The sequence below is a fragment of the Lethenteron reissneri genome, chromosome 24 (genome assembly GCF_015708825.2).
Source record: "Lethenteron reissneri isolate LAM-NWPU_2019-01 chromosome 24, ASM1570882v1, whole genome shotgun sequence".
NCBI classification, from domain to species: domain Eukaryota; kingdom Metazoa; phylum Chordata; class Hyperoartia; order Petromyzontiformes; family Petromyzontidae; genus Lethenteron; species Lethenteron reissneri.
The window spans coordinates 20,670,884-20,693,779 of record NC_083802.1 but is presented as its reverse complement, the minus strand read 5'-3'; the positions used below and the strand labels follow the sequence as shown (position 1 = coordinate 20,693,779).

At 46.3% G+C, this 22,896-nt stretch overlaps 1 protein-coding gene across 2 annotated transcripts; it reads left to right on the top strand.

Moving 5' to 3' along the window:
- Nucleotides 1-11,536: 11,536 nt before the first annotated feature.
- LOC133346800 (tetratricopeptide repeat protein 1-like) lies at nt 11,537-22,066 on the top strand. Of its 2 annotated transcripts, none has more exons than XM_061558687.1 (9): nt 11,537-11,669; nt 14,031-14,416; nt 15,365-15,460; nt 15,998-16,058; nt 16,926-17,038; nt 19,063-19,099; nt 19,281-19,429; nt 20,555-20,609; nt 21,244-22,066. In XM_061558687.1, the coding sequence occupies exons 2-9, from the start codon at nt 14,051-14,053 to the stop codon at nt 21,369-21,371; spliced, it is 1,005 nt and encodes a 334-aa protein (XP_061414671.1). In that variant the 5' UTR covers nt 11,537-11,669; nt 14,031-14,050; the 3' UTR covers nt 21,372-22,066. The 2 variants fall into 2 exon arrangements, with proteins under 2 accessions (XP_061414671.1, XP_061414673.1); XM_061558689.1 differs by having other exon boundaries at nt 11,666-11,684.
- Nucleotides 22,067-22,896: the final 830 nt, after the last annotated feature.

Genomic DNA, 22,896 nt, shown 5'->3' with positions numbered 1-22,896 from the left:
TTTTGTTGCCAGAAAAAAGGGGAAAACCCTATTATCATATTTTGGTACTGGCAAAGGAGATCCCATGATGAATTGTGTTATGTTTTGAATTAGATAATTTTATTTCTTCATTAAAAGCTTATATCTTTTACATCTGGAAGACTTCATTGAAAAGGACATTTCACGTGAATTTTCTCTCGTCGTTAAGTAGAAGGCCTTGCTGGGGGTTCGGTTCGATGTGATCGAGATAAGGCGACATGGAGCTGGCCGTGCGAGAAGACGGCCATCTGCATTTCATTCAACCCGGCAACCCGAGTTCGATTCCCACTCACGGCTACCACTGGTGACAATTATTTGAACCTAGGCCTCCCCTAGGTCGACTCAGCCTCAAACCTGTAACTGGTGTGGTGTGTAGTAAACATCGCCACTGGGGAGACAAAGGCGGTCGGGTGTGGTGAATCCAAGTCCCGGGCGAAGCTGGGTAGTAAAGCTAGTTATCTATATAACATTGGGTTTTTTTTATCAAAAGCGTCACACGTGAATGCAGATGCGCTTATATAATATACGACCACTAGAAATAACAAAAATGCCGATACATGCAAATCATGTAACGAATAACATGACTCGGTTTCTTAAACGTATTTTTCCCCACCGTTTAAAATTTTTTTTTAACTACATGAAATACAAAGATGTCAGATCTTGTCATCATAACAATCGCACGGATAAACACATTCCTGCTGCGGAGGGAGCTGGTGTAGGAACGTTGGGTTGCTCGGTCAATGGCCAGGGTCAACGGCGCCGTGGTGTATTCCGCAAATATGTCCGACTGTGAGGGCGGGCACAAGCCGGCGTGAGTAGGTTAAACGTTGAGTTTTATAAGGGCACCACGGGGTGACCAGCCCCTCCCCACCCAGCCCCAACCCTCCCATTTGGATGCACGACGGACGGACACAATAATCCCCTGTGGGCTGGTGGAACCAGGTGGTTCCTACCAATATTAATGCAGCATATTAAGGTGCAGCAATGCATTGTGTTAATTAATCTCTTTTTTAGTCGTCACACTTATTTTCGTTAAAGTACGCATCTTTGTTTTTCTCAAAAGGCAAGGCACATGATGCGGGTGCCTTTCATCTTTTCCTTTAAATTCATTTCCAGACTACTTCGTGCAAATAAAAAAAATAGCTTTTGTTAATCCATCATATAATAGTGCCATTCGCAACTAGAGCCCCAAAAAACTCCTTAAAACTTTTTTTTTTAAGTTTTTATTCACAACTTAGTTCAACTCACGGTCGAGAAGTACGCCAATGATGCGGCGCCTGCTCCCACATCAGCGCCGACTTGTGTTAGTTGATGACTTTATAACTGCGTCTTGAATTGTTTGATGACTTTATAACTGCGTCTTGAATAGTTTGATGACTTTATAACTGCGTCTTGAATGTCCAACTTGTGTTTGTGTCGAGTGATGGCGGCCGTAACTCGCCCACGCGGCGCGTGTGCGGCCTGAGGCACGCGGCGCCTGATTCTTGTGCGAGCCGATTCCACAGTTTAGGGACCGCGGCGTTTTTTGACCTGAATTGATGCCGATTTTGATACAGGCATGCATTTTCTCCGGATCTGAGTACGTGTGCAACATTTGGAATATGATTGGACAACAGGAAGTAGACTAAATTTGTATTACAAGATTTGACCACGACAAACACAAGGGAAGTTAAATAAACTCCTTAAAAAAGTTTTTTAAAACGGTTTTATTCACAACTTCGTTTAACTCACGGTCGAGAAGTATGTCAACGATGCGGCGCCTGCTCCCACATAAACGCTGACTTGAATAAATTGGTTATTTTATAAATTAATCTTCAATGTACAACTTTTGTGTTTGCGTGGAGCGAGGGTGCCCTTAACTCGTTGACACGGAGCGTGCGCGCCTGAGGCACGTGGCGCCTGCTTCTTGGGCGACGCGATTCGAGAGTTTAGGGACCGCGAAGTTTTTGACCTACACAAATATATATAAATAATAAGGCGTCCATACAAAATGTAAATTGCTTTAAAGTAGCGAATTAATGTATTAAATGATGCCGATTTTGATACAGGTATGCATTGTCACATTTGGAATTGATTGGACAGCAGGAAGTAGACTAAATGTTGATTACAAGATGTGACCACGACACAGGTATCAAGTTAAGTAAAACCGCTGAAAACCCTCGACTGTGTACTGCAGTTGTGCATTTGTCCACGTATCTACGTGACTTGTGTAGAACCTATAGCCCTGACCATAATCTGTAATGCTCATATAGCCACCTCAAACCCTATGGCCTTGATTTAATTGAATATCTGGCTTGCATGCCACAATGATTGTTATATTTTCAGTTGCTATACTTCAGTTATTTGAGGAAAGGGATTTTGAAAAAAAAATGTCCCCCCCCCCCCCTTTATGCTATCCGATGTTTGCCTCTGTTTTTAGTACAATTCGGGGATGTATACATTGCAAATGCTTTTTGGGGGCTCATTTCACGATGGAAGTGTTTTTTAAATCCCTCGGGACAATTTGTAGCCGACATATTTTGAAATCAGGAAATGTTAAAACTGACTCTGTGGAGCTTTAGATTGTTCAGTAGTCAATGCCCAACAATCTTTGATCTGTCAATGAAAGCCTGTGAAAGAGAATGTCATTTTGAGCACAGAGCCCACTTTTTTGGAAAACCATTCAACTCAGTGGCTCAAATGCAACTGTTTTTGACTTGGGGGGCTTCATTGAGACAAGGGGTGACTGGGTCAACATCAGTTGCAGTATATACAGATCTTCCAGACCAGTTTTAAGTATGTTTTTCGTACAATTCTGGGACGCAGAAATTGCAAATGCTTTCGAAATGTTTTTCGTCAAACCCCTGGACAATTTGTAGCCTCCATATTCTGCAAGCAGGAAATGCAACAACTGGCTCTCCATGTCCTTTGGTTGCAGTGTTATTAACAAACAAAATTAAGGGCTTTTTAGCAATGTTTTGCAACAATTAGACTTTTTCCAATGGAAAATTGCACTGAAAAATTGTTAACTTTGCACCTTCATAACCCCTAAAGCTAAACCTACCCCTAATTCAATTGGGTTAGTGCGTTGGTTTTTTTTCTCGAGAAAAAACATATTTGTATAATCACCCAATTTTATTTTATATATAGCATAGTATGCCTCAAGGCATTGGAGGAATGAACTTCTAATTGTAAAATTACATGTTAAAAATGTGGCAATCTTTTTGCAAGAAAACACGTAGTACGTTTAATTTAACAGTTTTTGTTTCATACATCACGTAGTAAGACTAATGTCAACGGAAGAATTCACAGTAGCAAGAATGTAACGACCTTGCCTGGTATACAGGAGGTCGTAGGTTCAGCCCCGACCCTCACACCTGCTGTGTATTTGTAGTTTGAATGTTCTCCCCACGGTCGTGTGGCTTTCCCCTCCACATGCGTTTAGTGTATTTGACTGCTATGTCGATTTTTTCACGCAGAAAAAATATACATGTTAAATTCCCCAGTTTGTATACAGCATTGTAAATTCAATGGAGGAATTCACTTCTCATTGACCCCTAACCGTTTACCATAACCCTGACTAGGCTAACAGGGTATATGGATTATTTTGAGAGTCCCTATTCCATTTCCGTGAGCCCCACAACCAATTCCTTGGTGTTCACATTCCCGGATGAGGAATCGGAACTCCGAGATTTGGAATTGAGACTCCTGCTTTGGAATTTTGACTTCTTAGGGTTGCAAGTGAGATGCCTCAAAAATGCCTTGAAACGCGTCTCAGCGAGATGAGTTGAATCGTATATGGCGCGACTCTGTCGAGTAGAGTCGAAGGGCACACACCACTTGTTTGTGTGACGTGTGGAACCGGGGCGGCATTTTGCATTGAAGTCAATGATGGGTGTGAATGTTGACGATTTGAAGCGCACTGTTTGGGAATGCAGTGCGTTTCACTATTTCAGCACCGATGTTCACCAAATATTCAACGGTGTAAACATATGGTACAGTTATAGATGGCAATGCAGCAGTTTGTTACTTGAAATCCGTGAAGAAATAAAGAATTGCAGTGCAAATCGGCCAGATAGTTTAGTTTTTTCCTGACGCTGAACGTCTTACGTGTGCCCTCTGGTGGACAAATGCAGTACCACAAGTCAAGATTTACTACCACAAGCATTCAATTCATGGTGAAGTCTGCTATGTGGTGGACATGTGCAGTGTAGGCCAACACAGTTCGCCAGCAGTTGCCGCTGTCAGGCGTCACCCCGCGCGTTCCCCGCAGTTGTGAGTCGCTGCTGCTGCGGCGTCCTGGCGTGAGTCCCAAGCGGGTTGGCGGCGATGAAGCCGTGAAGACGCCGCACAGCGCCACTGCTGCTGTCACCGCGCCAGGCGCTGCAGTGGTACCACGTGACCACACGGTGGCGCTACAGCACCATGCTGGTTAAGTTGTTTAGCGAGTGTCCATGTTGGTTAGGTTATTTAGCGAGTGTCCATGATGGTTAGGTTATTTAGCGAGTGTCCATGCTGGTTAGGTTATTTAGCGAGTGTCCATGTTGGTAAGGTTATTTATCGAGTGTTCATGATGGTTAGGGAATTTAACGAGTGTTCATGATGGTTAGGGAATTTAGTGCGTGTCCATGTTGGTTAGGTTATTTAGCGAGTGTTCATGATGGTTAGGGAATTTAGCGAGTGTCCATGTTGGTTAGGTTATTTAGCGAGTGTCCATGTTGGTTAGGATATTTAGCAAGTTTCCATGATGGTTAGGTTATTTAGCGAGTGCCCATGATGGTTAGGTTATTTAGCGAGTGTCCATGATGGTTAGGTTATTTAGCGAGTGTCCATGATGGTTAGGTTATTTAGCGAATGTCCATGTTGCTTAGGTTATTTAGCGAGTGTCCATGTTTGTTAGGTTACTTAGCTTGTGTCCATGTTGGTTAGTTTACTTAGCGATTGTCCATGTTGGTTCGGTTATTTAGCGAGTGTCCATGTTGGTGACGTTATTTATCGAGTGTCCATGTTGCTTAGGTTATTTAGCGAGTGTCCATGTTGGTTAGGTTATTTAGCGAGTGTCCATGTTGGTTCGGTTATTTAGCGAGTGTCCATGTTGGTTAGGTTACTTAGCGATTGTCCATGTTGGTTAGGTTATTTAGCGAGTGCCCATGTTGGTTAGGTTACTTAGCGAGTGTCCATGTTGGTTGGGTTATTTAACGAGTGTCCAATGTTGGTTAGGTTATTTAGCGAGTGTCTCATGTTGGTTAGGTTATTTAGCGAGTGTCCATGATGGTTAGGTTATTTAGCGAGTGTCCATGATGGTTAGGTTATTTAGCGAATGTCCATGTTGGTTAGGTTATTTAGCGAGTGTCCATGTTGCTTAGGTTATTTAGCGAGTGTCCATGTTGGTTCGGTTATTTAGCGAGTGTCCATGTTGGTTAGGTTACTTAGCGATTGTCCATGTTGGTTAGGTTATTCAGCGAGTGCCCATGTTGGTTAGGTTACTTAGCGAGTGTCCATGTTGGTTGGGTTATTTAACGAGTGTCCAATGTTGGTTAGGTTATTTAGCGAGTGTCTCATGTTGGTTAGGTTATTTAGCGAGTGTCCATGATGGTTAGGTTATTTAGCGAGTGTCCATGATGGTTAGGTTATTTAGCGAATGTCCATGTTGGTTAGGTTATTTAGCGAATGACCATGTTGGTTAGGTTATTTAGCGAGTGTCCATGTTGGTTAGGTTATTTAGCGAGTGTCCATGATGGTTAGGTTATTTAGCGAGTGTCCATGTTGGTTAGGTTATTTAGCGAGTGTCCATGTTGGTTAGGTTATTTAACGAGTGTCCTATGTTGGTTAGGTTATTTAGTGAGTGTCCCATGTTGGTTAGGTTATTTAACGAGTGTCCAATGTTGGTTAGGTTATTTAGCAAGTGCCCATGTTGGTGAGGTTATTTAGCGAGTGTCCATGTTGGTTAGGTTACTTAGCGATTGTCCATGTTGGTTAGGTTATTCAGCGAGTGCCCATGTTGGTTAGGTTACTTAGCGAGTGTCCATGATGGTTAGGTTATTTAGCGAGTGTCCATGTTGGTTAGGTTATTTAGCGAGTGTCCATGTTGGTTAGGTTATTTAACGAGTGTCCTATGTTGGTTAGGTTATTTAGTGAGTGTCCCATGTTGGTTAGGTTATTTAACGAGTGTCCAATGTTGGTTAGGTTATTTAGCAAGTGCCCATGTTGGTTAGGTTATTTAGTGAGTGTCCCATGTTGGTTAGGTTATTTAACGAGTGTCCAATGTTGGTTAGGTTATTTAGCAAGTGCCCATGTTGGTGAGGTTATTTAGCGAGTGTCCATGTTGGTTAGGTTACTTAGCGATTGTCCATGTTGGTTAGGTTATTCAGCGAGTGCCCATGTTGGTTAGGTTACTTAGCGAGTGTCCATGATGGTTAGGTTATTTAGCGAGTGTCCATGTTGGTTAGGTTATTTAGCGAGTGTCCATGTTGGTTAGGTTATTTAACGAGTGTCCTATGTTGGTTAGGTTATTTAGTGAGTGTCCCATGTTGGTTAGGTTATTTAACGAGTGTCCAATGTTGGTTAGGTTATTTAGCAAGTGCCCATGTTGGTGAGGTTATTTAGCGAGTGTCCATGTTGGTTAGGTTATTTAGCGTGTGTCCATGTTGGTTAGGTTACTTAGCGAGTGTCCATGTTGGTTAGGTTATTTAGCGAACGAGCAGGAGGCCTCCTCCCAGGATCCAGGTCCTATTCCTACCTCCACCACCAGAGGGCGCGGGACCAGGCCACGCACCGACCCAGCATCTCGGGCGGAAGGTCGTCTCTGAAACGTTGCCTGATGGTGTTTTAAGGGTTATGGTTTTTTTTACGAATGTGTGGAGTTTAATGTAGTTCATAATAGATGCTTTTTTTGGGTTAGATCGCGTAAATATATAAATGTGTCGTTAAAACCCGCCACCACCCGACACAGCCAACTAGTAAGGGTTGTCACGTAAACAGAACGTGGCCAATTCGTCACTAGTCCAGCACACCGGTGTGTTGGAGAGCCAAGCCACGACATGTATAATCTGAGTACGACGTTCCGCCAGTAATTACAACTAGCTTCATCAGGCGACAGCCAGATTTGTAATTAAGTCTTACTGTATCATTCCTTATATAGAGGCGTAGGTGTGCTCTTGCCCAATGATGGGGGGGGGGGGGGGGGGGATTACTGAGGCAACGTACATGATGCATGTGCATTATGCGAGCCCTTTCAACTTGTCCTTCCTGTCTATTGTGTTTATTAAAATAGCCCGACCAACGGTAATCCCTATTGAAGTATGCTGCCCTTTGTAGGCAAGCATTTAAACAATGTATTATTTTATGATCGCTTCCACGCAGCACTAAGACGGTAGCTATCCGAATGGTTAAAGTTATTTAGATTTCTTTAAATTTCGATAGATTCTCTAATTAGTCTTGGCCAGTAATAGCTGCTTTTCCACAAAATTCAACATTATAAAAATCAATTGAGTGTCCTTGTTGGCACGCGCGTTCTGCTACTGCTGACAGTTACATTTGGGAGAATTTAATATTTCCCTGATTTTCTTTTAGTCTCGTGCTGATCATTCGTCCTGTTTGCCTAACATAACATTTACCACACGTGCAGTTACTCCTGTACACACTTTCTGTTTATAGCTTCGGTGATGCATCTTTTGTTCCAGATATTAAATTCTGTATTTTATGTACCGTGCTAAATCTGACTCGGATGTTTTTCCAAACATCTGGCTAATTTATCAGTTACTCCCGCAATGTTCGGTATTTTGATCGTTTTAATTATTTGGGCAGTTTCAATGTTCGTGTTATTTGCTTTGGTATTCAATGCTCTGATTTGAAGCTTTCGTGACTGCAGGAATCCAAACTCTTTGGTTCTTTGCCTGATGACGACCGCTTGTGTTGCGATCGAAACGTCGTGATTTGTTTTATTTTATTTCTAACTACGTGACTTTACCGAAAGAACCAAAGAGTATTCAATGCCCTGTTGATTTGTGCATCATTGTAACCGTTCTAGTTGGCTGTGTCGGGTGGTGGCGGGTTTTAACGACACATTTATATATTTACGCGATCTAACCCCAAAAAAACCCCTCTATTATGGATGATATTGGTCGCGAAAGCCCACTACGTGTCTTCATGTAGTTGACAACTGCGTTCGTGCACCGCTGTCAAGGCAGCTACACCAAATAATCTGCATCCAGAGATTTGTCCACGAGAGGGCGGCGCTTGTCCGTGCAAGCCAGGCTCGAGCAAATCCGTTTAGGAGTGTGGTGCTGAACTAGGTCCTGAATGTAAGAGTGGGTCCCTGCCAATAACATGTTGCAAGCGAGCCTGCACAGTGCTCGGCAATGATACATTACTGTAGCTATGCCAGTGTTGTTGCAAGCGAGCCTGCACAGTGCTAGGTACTGATACATTGCTGTAGCTATGCCAGTGTTGTTGCAAGCGAGCCTGTAGAGTGCTAGGTAATGATACATTACTGTAGCTATGCCAGTGTTGTTGCAAGCGAGCCTGTAGAGTGCTAGGTACTGATACATTACTATAGCTATGCCAGTGTTGTTGCAAGCGAGCCTGACTGCTGATGAGGCACGGAGTGTCGAAGTCTGGCCAGGCTGTTGCTCGTGTTGAATCAATGCACTCGCAGGAGGTCGTCCAGCTGACGAGATGTAACCACTCGCATTATTCATGTGGAGAGGCGACTGGAGAATGTCTTTCTTGCTCAGTTACTTTGTTCTTTGCAAGACAGCAGCTACAATGCGTTTGTCCACAAGAGGGCATCACGTGACTTGTGTACATCCACAAGTACATACAGAAATTTCAACCCTTTTCGCTTGCCCTGACCATTAACCTGGAATCCACATATTGCCATCTCAACCCTATAGCCCCAACCCTATTGATCTCCGCTCGTTACACGAAAATTTGGTCGTTTTGCGAAAACATTGGTGTAAATTCAAATGTATTGTTTTAGCGAGTTCTCATAGAAAGAACACTTGTTAAGCAAGACACGCCTGCACAGTATCCTCGATTAACCCTATATCCCTAGCCTATAATGCACATACAACCACCTCAACCCTATAGTTCTGACCCTATAGTCCGAACCCCGAACTCCAAATCCAGGGGTCGGCAACCTCCGGCTTCGGAGCCGCATTTGGCTCTTTAAGGACGTGACGTTCTTCACACGCATTGCGGCTCTTGAAATAGTGTTTTTTTTACAGTATAAAAACAACCAAACAGCTTTTGTTTTACCGCAAAGACCGGGCTCAATGGACGTGGCACAGGCAAGAGCTGAACTGGTGTGGTACAGGAGGATGTGTGCCTCTGTGGAGAAAGACATTTTTGAAGGACGCTACTGGGCATTGCCAGGCTAGGTGCACCTTGAGGCTACAGGGCCATTCGGAGGTATTTGCCTTCCAACAGCAGCGGCGGGCGAATGAGCGATGCTGACAAGGAGCGGCGCAGTGGGGAGCAGAGGTGGTGCACCTGCCAGTCATCCAAGTCAGAATCAGAATCTTTATTTAGACTTGAGGAATCCGATGAGCTATGAAGCTCTTTTTCACAGATGTCCAGTATGGGCGGGTCAGCAAGTTACATCAACGAACAATACAAAACCCGACAGGAGTGCACAATCGAGAAAAAGGTCATCAAGTTGGTCAACTCGTGACCTGCCAGCGAGCCAGCGAGCCTTCGCGAGGCACCAACGTGAGCGAGCCAGAGTCGCCGGGTGGCGGCTCACGGCGGCTCACGGCTTGGGGGCCGTGAGATGTTAACGACCTCGCCTGGTGCACAGGCAGGTCTATGTGGAGTCTGCGTCTCTCTCTCATCATCATCACGATGGCTGTGAGATGCTAACGACCTCGCCTGGTGCACAGGAGGTCTATGTGGAGTCTGCGTCTCTCTCTCATCATCTTCACGGTGGCTTTGAGATGTTAACGACCTCGCCTGGTGCACAGGAGGTCTATGTGGAGTCTGCGTCTCTCTCTCATCATCATCACGGTGGCCGTGAGATGCTAACGACCTCGCCTGGTGCACAGGAGGTCTATGTGGAGTCTGCGTCTCTCTCTCATCATCATCACGGCTTGGGGGCCGTGAGATGTTAACGACCTCGCCTGGTGCACAGGAGGTCTATGTGGAGTCTGCGTCTCTCTCTCATCATCATCACGGTGGCCGTGAGATGCTAACGACCTCGCCTGGTGCACAGGAGGTCTATGTGGAGTCTGCGTCTCTCTCTCATCATCATCACGGTGGCCGTGAGATGTTAACGACCTCGCCTGGTGCACAGGAGGTCGTGGATTCGTCCTGACACTGACGCCCGTATATTTGGAGTTTGCGTGTTTCACTCCCCGTGGTCGCGTGGATTTTTCTGTGGGTCCGCCGGTTTTTCCCTCCACATTTAGAAACATGCATTTCGAGTATTTGGCTGCTATTAATTTCCATATGATAAGCCACGTCGTTGAACTATCATTTGTGGCTAGGTCGCTTCTGAAAAAGAGCTATTTTGTATATCACAGTGGGCCTTACCTGGTAGAATGAAACAAGACAGTTTAGACACAGAGAGATGCACACGGTAAAGTGGGTGGGTGGGTGAGTCAGTGAGTTGGAATGTCGGCGACGTTTCGGGCAATGGGCTTTCTTCCGAGCACACAAGATGCTCTGCGTCATGAGGAAGGTGAGCTGCAAACATTGTATCGATAGTCCAATTTGAATGTGCAATTTTATTGAGGGACTGTGTATTGTCTTGCTGTGGCGTGGGACTTTTGCTGTTGTTTTGCTGCCTTGCCAACGTTTGAATGTATTGTTTTAAATCAGAATGCATTGACATACCTTCGCAATTTGTACTTGATTTATTTTAGTGACTTGCTTACCTTTCATATCCGTTTGCACTCCTGTTGGGTTTGTATTGTTGTTGTAACTATCTCACCTGACATTTGTGAAAAAAGAGCTTCATAGCTTATCGGATTCCTCCAATATCAACACATTCCTGCTGCGGAGGGAGCTGGTAGGAACGTTGTTGGGTTGCTCGCTCAATGGCCTGCAGGGTCAACGGCGGCGTGGTGTATTCCGCAAATATGCCCGACTGTGAGGGCGGGCACAAGCCGGCGTGAGTAGGTGAAACGTTGAGTTTTATAAGGGCACCACGGGGTGACCAGCCCCTCCCCCCACCCAGCCCCACCCAGCCCCACCCCTCCCACCCCCCACGCAGCCCCTCCCCTCCCATCCCCCACCCAGCCCCACCCTCCTCACCCTCCCCACCCAGCCCCACCCCTCCCCACCCAGCCCCACCCCTCCCACCCCCCACGCAGCCCCACCCTCCCACCCCCCACCCATCCCCTCCCCTCCCATCCCCCACCCAGCCCCACCCTCCTCACCCTCCCCACCCAGCCCCACCCAGCCCCTCCCCACCCACCCAGCCCCTCCCTGCACGACGGACGGACACACTAATCCCCTGTGGGCTGGTGTAACCAGGAGGTTCCTACCAGTAGTCTGACTCTGAAGGGCGACTCTAGAAATAACGAGGTAAAACCTCCGCTTCGACAACGCGCTGAGAGGCAAACTGACGCCGCGTTGCAATCGCAAGGAGCGTTCCGATCACGTGTCCCTCGTCCCGCTCCCCCATTGGTTCCGCGGGGCAGAAGTCGGGCGCAGCGCGGCGCAGACGCGCGGTACGTGAGGTGGTGGTGAGGCTCGACGTGGTGGTGGTGTGTGTGTGGTGTTGTGTGTGTGTGGTGGTGTGTGTGTGTGTGTGTGGTGGTGTGTGTGGTGGTGTGTGTGTGTTGTGTGTGTGTGTGTGGTGTGTGTGTGGTGGTGTGTGTGGTGGTGTGTGTGTGTTGTGTGTGTGTGTGGTGGTGTGTGTGTGTGGTGGTGTGTGTGTGTGTGTGGTGGTGTGTGTGGTGGTGTGTGTGTGTTGTGTGTGTGTGTGGTGTTGTGTGTGTGTGGTGTTGTGTGTGTGGTGTGTGTGTGTGTGGTGTTGTGTGTGTGTGGTGTTGTGTGTGTGTGTGTGGTGGTGTGTGTGGTGGTGTGTGTGTGTTGTGTGTGTGTGTTGTGGTGTGTGTGTGGTGGTGGTGGTGGTGTGTGTGTGTTGTGTGTGTGTGTGGTGGTGTGTGTGTGTGGTGGTGTGTGTGTGTGTGTGGTGGTGTGTGTGGTGGTGTGTGTGTGTTGTGTGTGTGTGTGGTGTTGTGTGTGTGTGGTGTTGTGTGTGTGTGTGGTGTGTGTGTGTGTGGTGTTGTGTGTGTGTGGTGTTGTGTGTGTGTGTGTGGTGGTGTTGTGTGTGTGTGTGTGGTGGTGTGTTGAGTGTGGTGTGTGTGTGTGTGGTGTGTGTGGTGGTGGTGTGTGGTGGTGGTGTGTGGTGGTGTTGTGTGTGTGGTGGTGTGTGTGTGGTGTTGTGTGTGTGTGTGTGGTGGTGGTGTGTGTGTGTGTGTGGTGGTGGTGTTGTGTGTGTGTGTGTGTGGTGGTGTGTGTGGTGGTGTGTGTGTGTTGTGTGTGTGTGTGGTGTGTGTGTGGTGGTGTTGTGTGTGTGTTGTGTGTGTGTGTGGTGTGTGTGTGGTGGTGTTGTGTGTGTGGTGTGTAGTGGTGTGTGTGTGTGGTGTGTGTGTGTGTGGTGGTGTGTGTGTGTGTGTGGTGGTGTGTGTGGTGTGTTGTGTGTGTGTGTGGTGGTGTGTGTGTGGTGGTGTTGTGTGTGTGGTGTGTGTGTGGTGGTGTGTGTGTGTGGTGTGTGTGGTGGTGTTGTGTGTGGTGGTGTTGTGTGTGTGTGGTGGTGTGTGTGTGGTGGTGTTGTGTGTGTGTGGTGTTGTGTGTGTTGTGTGGTGGTGGTGTTGTGTGTGTTGTGTGGTGGTGGTGTTGTGTGGTGGTGCTGTGTGTGTGGTGGTGGTATTGTGTGTGTGGTGGTGGTGTTGTGTGTGTGGTGGTGGTGGTGTTGTGTGGTGGTGTTGTTGTGTGTGTGTGTACGTGGTGTTGTGTGTGTATGAATGAATGAGGGGCGGTAGTGTAGCGGTTAGCGCGTTTTGCTCCGAACTCGGAAACCCGAGTTCGATTCCCGTTGACGGCCAATACCAGTGGCGATGATCTGAACCGGTCCTGAGCCTCCCTTAGGTCGACTCGGCCTCAATTGAGTACCGTCTGTGGTGTGTAAAAAGCATCGCCACTTGTCAGCTGTGGTGTTGGTCACGTGCCCCCTCGTGTACCATTACGGCATTACGGCATTACGCCCTTCATAGACACTCGCCAACAGCATTTCCCCCAAATCTATGATATTGTATCTTATAGTTTAACTTATTTCGTACCGTACGTAGCCAACCTTGGTAATCAAAGGTGTGTTCGTTAGTGGCGACTGGCGGTTTTTGTACGTGTTTGTAAATGTACATGTGTGTGTGTGTAAATGTACATGTGTGTGTGTATGTATGTAAATGTAAATGTGTGTATGCATGTAAATGTACATGTGTGTGTATGTATGTAAATGTACATGTGTGTATGTATGTAAATGTACATGTGTGTATGTATGTAAATGTGCATGTGTGTATGTATGTAAATGTACATGTGTGTATGTATGTAAATGTGCATGTGTGTGTGTATGTATGTAAATGAGCGCCGGACAGATGAAAGGTGGAAAGTTGTGCACAGTTGGTGCATCTGCCAGTCAACCCATGGCACCTCCTGGGTCTATCCCGTGCCAGCGAGCCTCGGACACTTCACGTGGCCCTCAAAGTGCACCGGCACAGTCCAGTCGATGTGACACTGCCACCTGGTGACTGATGGTAGCTGTTGTTGCTCTGCCTTTTCAGGTCGCGTGGCGAGAGGCATTTGCATTGTTGATGGTGATGAGGCATGGCGATTGCAGTGGCAAAGAGTGCTGATGGAAAGTGATCAATACTGACTGGCGATGTTTTCAGTTTGTGATGTCAAATTCCCATCGACTTACGTCACGTATTTTCACCTCGTAGCCATGTTTGCGTACAGGGCCACTGCCTGCTACCTTGTCTCCAGTGCAATCCCTAATGCTACGCACGGTGTGTCTGCACCCAATGTAGTCTCGGTGTTGCCTTGACCAATGGAAGAGTACGAGTCGGACATTCAAGAGGAGGCATTTTACGACTGCTCTGCCTCATTAATGGAGGAAGAAAACGACTCGCGGGACGGCGCAGGACGTGACAAGGCCTTGACTAAGGAGGCTGCGGTGGGGGTACCCGGTGGTAACGAGGTTGATGAGGTGGCAGCAGAGGTGGGCGAGGGAGCGGTGTTGCTGGACAGCTGCTTGGATGATGATTCAAACCATGGTGACATAGTGGGCGCGACGGGGAGCGGAGGGAGTTTGGAAAAAGAGCTTTGTTCAGACATGTTTGACAAGCGTGGGGATGAAGACGTGATCAAGGATGTGGAAAACAGTCAAGAGAGAATGAAAGAAAAATCTGAAGTGGTGAGTTTGGATAAGGGGGTTGCTGTACATACAAGCTAAATGCAGAGTTTTAGAAAAAAAAAGTAAAAATGTTAAAGATGAGTGAATCCATACTCCGTTGCAACTACAAAGTGACCACCATGCTGCTGCAGGTCACAACACCTCTTTATTATTCCTCCCCCTCACTGCACCATTTTCAAATTCCCTCCCATCGTTTATTTCCCCGACTTTGCTCAATTCAAGAAACGTGTTAAACCAGGCTGGTGAATGATTAAACAAGTGCAATGTTAACCTAATTGGTGAGAGGCTGGGTAGTGCTGATGCTGATGTGCCTGGATCATTTGCTGCTAGGCGCACTGCTGTATCAGCTCCACCAGCCATTGTCCCAAGACCTGCTCCGTGTTTGCGAACTTGATGAGTCAGTGGCGCTATGGCACTGCTGCCCCCAATGTGTAAGAGGAACTTAGGGCAGCTGCGCTGTCAGGTGAACTAACAGGAGTTCTATACAGATCCTTTCCTGCTTCTCTGGCTGATATAGCCCCTTTATATAGCAGGAGCTGAGCCAATAACCCAGCACCCCCTGGGCAATGAATGCCCTCTTGAGAAATATTGTGAGCATCGTTCCAATTTCACCATCCCTCAGCCCATTTGGTTGCCCCAGTTTCCAATCGATCATTCTCATGGCTTTACACAAGCCAACTTGTTTTTATTTTCTAAGTATAGAATCAGCTCGACAGGCACCATGTAACAGGTGCCTCACACCCTCTTAAAGCAACATTTTTTTTGTTTAATTAATTTTGATGACTATATTTGCAAGTAATAAAGTATATCTTGCCAACACAAATGTGTCCTCTGAACCAGAGGTAAACGTTGACATGCCTGTGATTTTTAGGAATCTTCTTTCAACAACACTGGCCCTAAAATAAGTGAACATACTATACGTGTTGTGTGTTGCTGTGTGGAATGGAGGTGGTGGAGCCAGATGAAAGTGGAGATCTGGGAGAAGAATCTGATGCAGAATCTATTTTGGAGGAAGAGATGCGATTGAGCGATGAGGAAAAAGAGGTGAGACTAACACGGGGTGACGAGGGTTCTGGGTTGTGTACACAGGAACACAGTTGTGTAACTGGTCTTGTTAATATTGTTTTCACTAACACAGTTGTGTAACTGGTCTTGTGTTAATATTGTATTCACTAACACAGTTGTGTAACTGGTCTTGTGTTAATATTGTATTCAGGAACACAGTTGTGTAACTGGTCTTGTGTTAATATTGTATTCAGGAACACAGTTGTGTAACTGGTCTTGTGTTAATATTGTTTTCACTAACACAGTTGTGTAACTGGTCTTGTGTTAATATTGTATTCACTAACACAGTTGTGTAACTGGTCTTGTGTTAATATTGTATTCAGGAACACAGTTGTGTAACTGGTCTTGTGTTAATATTGTTTTCACTAACACAGTTGTGTAACTGGTCTTAATAATGTATTCAGGAACACAGTTGTGTAACTGGTCTTGTGTTAATATTGTATTCAGGAACACAGTTGTGTAACTGGTCTTGTGTTAATATTGTTTTCACTAACACAGTTGTGTAACGGTCCACAGCGTCGCCGTGATGAGGCCATGATGCTCAAGGAAAGTGGCAACCAGCTATTCAAACAAGCAGGTACGAGTGGTCACAGATGGAGCAAGACACCTCAATCGGTTTCCATTCGCCATCGTCAGTCATGATCAGTCAACTGTTGGACAAAGGCTTCCTTCAGTCGTCGTCACCTCTCACAATCTTGCAATTCAACATTCTATCGAGCACCTGTAGATGAACTGAATTAATTGATCCATCTCATCAGGGAACGTCCTCTCCGAAGTGTTTTTATTCTTGGCCGCCACTCCCATCATCATTCTTGACCATCGTCATTGTCCCTTCTAGCCATGACACATCCTACCCAAGCCCACTTTCCTATTCCGTCCTGTTTGGATGCCACTTACCTATGTATTAATGTCATCATGTTGTGCTCTCTATGTCTCTCAGTGTAAAACCAAACAATTTTTTTGTAAGACCAAAGATGCAAAATTAAAAATGTCTAGTGTAAACAACTGCAGGTGTTCAGCCTCTGAGCCACCTGGCTACCAACCACATTAAGTCAACGATTTTTACAACCGGCTCGTAAAACGAGGCCATGTGTTTTCAGGTTTACAGTAATACCTCGATATACGAAGTAGATGCGTTCCTGGAGCTGTTTTTGTATATTCAAACTTCGTATATTGAATAACTTATAACAGTACTGAGGATTCGTTCCCAGCCTTCGTAACTTAACATGTCATACTATAAACACTTCATAACTTATTTCATTACTTACCATTCGTATTGTAAACAAAGACAATTTATATTAACATTTATATATTTTGTACTGTATTAAAATTGTAAACTGACAGGAAGGAAACGGTTTACTGTAAAACAGGAGATTGCAGTCTTCGGTGCAGTCGTAGGGTTGCAATGCACTCACTCTAGATGTGTGTGTGTGTGTGTGACTAGAGTACCAACAGGCTGCAGATACGTACACACGTGCGCTCAAAGTTTGCCTGCGTGCCTATTCCAGCCACCGCGCCGTGCTCTACTCTAACCGCGCCGCCGCTCACCAAAAAATGGTTTGATACAACATGGAACGCGTTTGCGTACACACCGTACACACATAGTTACTGCTAGAGGAAACTGTATCTGAACAAATTTTGGTTGGGAACCGACTCTGGAATGGATACTTTCTTGAAAAGTTGACCGTAAAGCCAAATTCCATATATCGAGCCCTATTTACCCATTGACTTCCATTATAGAACTGAAGATGCGTTCTTACAGAAATAAATTCGGCCCAAAGACGTAATAAAATCACACTTAAGAATGCAGAAAACCTTTTTGAAGCATGTACATAATGCAAAATAGATCTTTTTTAATCAATATTAATAGTTCAAAATGAAGTGAAATAAAAACATCGTACCAAACTTACGTTCACGGTAATTGCTTTCCAGTCTCTTTTTTAATTTCTGCTGTAACTTGCACTTCATGGCCTCTCTAGACATCTTGACTTTACTGAATAACATTAAAAAGGGTGAAATCCTGCACAGTATAGTACCAGGCTCTTGTTGGTTCAACAAGAGCCTGGTACGGGGAGAGTAGGGAGTGAGCGCAGTGGGAACGGCACGGGGGGAGAGTGGGGAGTGAGCGCAGTGGGAACAGCACGGGGAGCGTGGGGAGTCAACGCAGTGGGAACAGCACGGGGAGCGTGGGGAGTGAGCGCAGTGGGAACGGCACGGGGAGCGTGGGGAGTCAACGCAGTGGGAACAGCACGGGGAGCGTGGGGAGTCAACGCAGTGGGAACAGCACGGGGAGCGTGGGGAGTCAACGCAGTGGGAACGGCACGGGGAGCGTGGGGAGTCAACGCAGTGGGAACGGCACGGGGAGCGTGGGGAGTGAGCGCAGTGGGAACGGCACGGGGAGCGTGGGGAGTGAGCGCAGTGGGAACGGGACGGGGAGCGTGGGGGGGGAGCGCAGTGGGAACGGCACGGGGAGCGTGGGGAGTGAGCGCAGTGGGAACGGCACGGGGAGCGTGGGGAGTGAGCGCAGTGGGAACGGCACGGGGGGAGGGTGGGGAGTGAGCGCAGTGGGAACGGCACGGGGAGCGTGGGGAGTGAGCGCAGTGGGAACGGCACGGGGAGCGTGGGGAGTCAGCGCAGTGGGGAACGGCATGGGGAGCGTGGGGAGTCAACGCAGTGGGAACGGCACGGGGGGAGCGTGGGGAGTGAGCGCAGTGGGAACAGCACGGGGAGCGTGGGGAGTCAACGCAGTGGGAACGGCACGGGGAGCGTGGGGAGTGAGCGCAGTGGGAACGGCACGGGGAGCGTGGGGAGTCAACGCAGTGGGAACGGCACGGGGAGCGTGGGGAGTGAGCGCAGTGGGAACGGCACGGGGAGCGTGGGGAGTCAACGCAGTGGGAACGGCACGGGGAGCGTGGGGAGTGAGCGCAGTGGGAACGGCACGGGGGGAGCGTGGGGAGTCAACGCAGTGGGAACGGCACGGGGAGCGTGGGGAGTGAGCGCAGTGGGAACGGCACGGGGGGAGCGTGGGGAGTGAGCGCAGTGGGAACAAATAATGATTTAGAGATTCAGAATTCTGTAAATGCGAAATTAACATAATGTATCTCAAATGTGTTCTCTAATTTACGAGTGCAATTGCATGTTTTGAGTTGCCGTAAAACAAGGGATAAACCTACCATATTCTTAGGTTTTTTCGGTAAAGTCACGTAGGTAAAAACATTAAAAAGTAAAATAAAATAAAAATCACGACGTTTCGGAGGCAACACAAACGTCGTCATTTTTATTTTATTTTACTTTTTAATGTTTTTACCTACGTGACTTTACCGAAAAAAACCTAAGAATATGAATCATTGCAGTCACGAAAGCTTCAAATCTAGAATAAACCTACCACTTTGCGGGGATATCTAAGAGTGGTTGGCGTACGGATATACTTTGCCACCCATAGGAATGTGGAACTTATACCACTGGCTCAGGGCTATAAACAGGAGATGAGCACCAATGCCTCTGCTCATTTGAGCAGGAAATCACTTGACATTTTTTTACAGTAGCCTGAAGCAGATATGTACTTGCGCATATGTTCACAGGGCAACACGGAAAAAGCCATTCAAGACTGTACCAAAGGTTTGTGAATGAAGATTTGTTAATTTCCATGATCGTGGCATTTCAACTGGAAACGGTGTCTCGCCTCTCATATTTCATCGCAGCATGTAATGCATATTGCTATAAAAGATGAATGAATTATATCACTTGTGTCTCCGGGGTTGCATGTGACACTATTTGTGTTCCCCGGCATTATGCATAGCGGTGGGGCTCGACCCCGGCTATGCACGAGCACGGGGTCGTCGAGCGGAGCTGTACGAGACGAGCGACAAATTGGACGAGGCATTGGAGGATTACCGAGCGCTCCTCGTGCTGGAACCCACCCACGGCGCTGCGAGGGAAGCCTGCGTGGTACGTGCACACACTTGGGGTGTTAAGCATTTGGCGTTTAGACGTTTCAGTATGAGCAAAGTCTGAAATAATTTTGATTTTGCTCAATGTTTAAAATATTTGTCAGAAGTGTGCTGTGTCCAGCGCCACCCGCAGCACGTGACTTACCGCAAGGCATCGCGAGCACCATGGGCGGCCCTGTTTCGAAACTCTCGCTTTGTGTCTCCATGTTTGTCTCTCTTTTAAGTAAGTAAATGCTTAATAGTCTTGTACGTATGTTGAACTTTATTTGCACCATACGTAGCCAACCATGATAATCATCTAATGCAAAATTCGCAAGCACAAATACAATAAGGGGTCGCTCGTTCGCGTGGAGTAGCTCTAGATTTGAAGCTTTCGTGACTGCAAGGATTCATAACTTGATGCACTTGATGCAGCTATTCCGGCTGTGACGGTCCCACCTGATGACGGAGACTTGTGTTGCCTCCGAAACGTCGTGATTTTTGATTTATTTTATTGTTATTAATTTTGATGTTTTACCTACGTGACTTTACCGAAAAAACCTAAGAATGTGGAGTAGCTCCTTGGCAGCAGCTTTGTGATTAGCAAGGGTTGGTGGATCACACAAATGTTGTGAAACTCCCTTCCCATAAACGTCGGGGTGCCATATCCTGGCTCGCCAGAAGGTGTTAGAGCAAATGTGGCCTTCACCTGTTCCATCGCTATGGGATAGTGTTGCCCCTTGATACTTCTGGGTTTTCTTGGGGTGCTATGAGTTTCCTCCCTTATTGACGGAGTTCCAATTTAAGGACAGATCTTGGGCAGTTGTTGGCACTTGTTCTGGCTGCCACCCCCCTTGTCTATGGAAAAAAACATTAACACCGCTCCAGAGCAAAAAGCAGGCAGGGAGGGTGTACGAGTCAAGCCACCAACAAGGCTTGTAATGGCACAACAATCCATAGAAAATCATTCAAAATGAAAGCAAAATGTTTATCTTGCTTTATTTCAGCTTTTTATGTCTCCTGCTTTAAAGGTTGATATATTGAATGGAAATTAGCATCTAGTACATACATACATGCACGTGAAATTCATCACCAACATACAGTATCTGTGTGTGGTTGCAATTACATGAATGTGTGTGTGCAGCGCTTACCAGAGCAAATCCATGTGAGGAATGAGAAGATGAAGGAGGAAATGTTGGGTGAGAACGCACACACAGCGCGCGCAGTGCTCGTCACATGATGTGTGCTTGCTGTCATGAACATGCCCTGGTGTTTACGTCACTCACCAATTCACTAGTGGTCTGGCGCCCCGGTATCGCACTTCTATCCATACTACTGTGGTTACTGTTCCTGTGAATTGTACTTGTTGATTCCTCTGCCCACGTTGAGGACTCGGTCAATCAGTCACTGCCTGTTTTGTCTCAACCACCACACTTTGTTCAACTACTATCCTGCAGGTCACAACAACACACGAACTCATTCACTCACTTGCCACACTGCAGGTCACAACACTTCTCTCCGCTTCTTCCCTCACACTCTTCCACTTTAGGATTCCCTCCCATAGTCTCTTTTCCAAAAGTTCTTATAATAACCTTGCTCAATTGAAGAAACGTTCACTATTATCCATTACAACTCCACACCATCTCTCTGGCCTTTGTGCTATGTAGACGGGCCATTACCCAAATTGTTGCCAATAATATATTATTCCATTTAATGTGGTGTTTATTGACAAATATGAGTTTTTATTGCAACTTGGATAGTGCTTTTTGTTGCTGGCTGCTTGACATTTGGGGCTGTACTCAACAACTGTTTTGGTTTGCCTTGTCTTCGCAGGCAAACTTAAGGACCTGGGAAATCTGCTTCTGCGGCCATTTGGTCTCTCCACTCAGAATTTTCAATTTCAGCAAGACCCAGACACCGGCTCCTATTCTGTGAACTTTAATCAGAACAAAAATAGCTAGAAGATTTAGCAGTAACAGCCAGCCATGTTGACGTTCGGCATGGTACACATGCAATTACAAGCAAAATACCATTGAAGACGAGTTGTCTTGATCGGCAATAGTGAGTTTAATGCTATTGGCATTTCTGAATTATTAAGCAGCTCCTCTAATTGTTACTTTTCCACAACCACTGCAACAAGGCTCTGGAATCCAGTACCTCTTGTTCGAGAATCAGCAGCAGCACATGGCACTGGCATCATGTCCCAAATATTAAAGTGGTCACAATTCATAACGCTCTGTGGGGGATGAGTCCCTCTGCTCCTCCAACTGCCCCCTACCCATCCCCTACATGGCCAGCTCGGAAAGGCTTAGGAAACAATCTAAATCAATATTTGTGTGGATCGTTTTACCCAGGATTAGTTCAAGCAAGCCTGGCTCTCCTGATGAGACCGTAAATATCGGACCAGGTCCAGAGTTTTGCTTGTATTGAACCAATGGGATGTGTGAAACGTACTTGTATTTTTATGTGGAGGGACAGATATTGAATAGAGGTGATTGTCTGCTTATTTATTGTTACATTCTCCACAACAATGCGAATTACTTCGTGTTAACCCAGGGTTAAGTTCAACTATTTGAAGCTAAAGATATTATTTTGTAATTTTATTTGTTTTAAACATGGCCCTGTGTGAAATAAACAAGATCTGCCATTGACCAAGTATTTGAGTTTCACGTTCATTATTGATACTTGATTATTTTTCATATGTGTCAGCTACGTATGTGTCGAACACCATGTACACCCTTGAAAACGGAATTGTTCCATATAGGGATTTTGCAGGTGAAACATTTAAAAAAGCAATTCACTAATGGTTCTGAGATCAGCCCGACTAAATGCGTGCTTCCTTAATCAAAGGTAGTTCCTGGGACCATTTTACAAGTGTGCTTAATGTTGGGTTTACGGGGCTGCCAATGGAAGCACGGCTCTGAGTAGCAGGTTCACAGACTAAGCAGCACCCTCCTTTATGGTTGTGGAAACGTGGCACATGACCCCGGTTTATAAGTCTGGGTTCCTGTGATGGGCCCAGACAATTTTTCTTATATATAAATGTCATTTTCGTCTGTGTATGTGTTCACACACACTTGCGAAGGATTTGGCTCTCAAAAGGGGTTTACAAAATAAATAAATAATTCCAGGCACCACGCCGTGAGCCCCGTGGTGAGCAAGCGCTATTCCGTTGTATCATCCCTCAACGTACAAGTACTTAAATTAGCGATTTAGGGGGATTTATTTATTTATTACGTGCGCTCGACCATACCAACTCAAACGCCTTCGATGGGGGGGACTGGCCCTACCAAGTCACGCGCGTTCAGTGGAGGTGAGGGGGACATTTTCTTTCATGTTAAAAATGCAATAAAATACACAAAACGCTCAGATAACTTATTCACAGTGTGATGTCCCCCCCCCAGCCCAATGCGTGCAGTTACTACTATACACTATAGGCCATAGATATTACTGCACAGCGGGCTGGCCAATCTAGGCGAGTCCGGA

Bases quoted from the DNA above. Each gene is read 5' to 3' on its own strand.
- LOC133346800 (XM_061558687.1), top strand. From the start codon at position 14,051: ATGGAAGAGTACGAGTCGGACATTCAAGAGGAGGCATTTTACGACTGC. The intron at 14,417-15,364 runs GTGAGTTTGGAT...TGTGGAATGGAG, and splicing joins TGAAAGAAAAATCTGAAGTG to GTGGTGGAGCCAGATGAAAG. The intron at 16,059-16,925 runs GTACGAGTGGTC...GTGTGTGACTAG, and splicing joins CCAGCTATTCAAACAAGCAG to AGTACCAACAGGCTGCAGAT.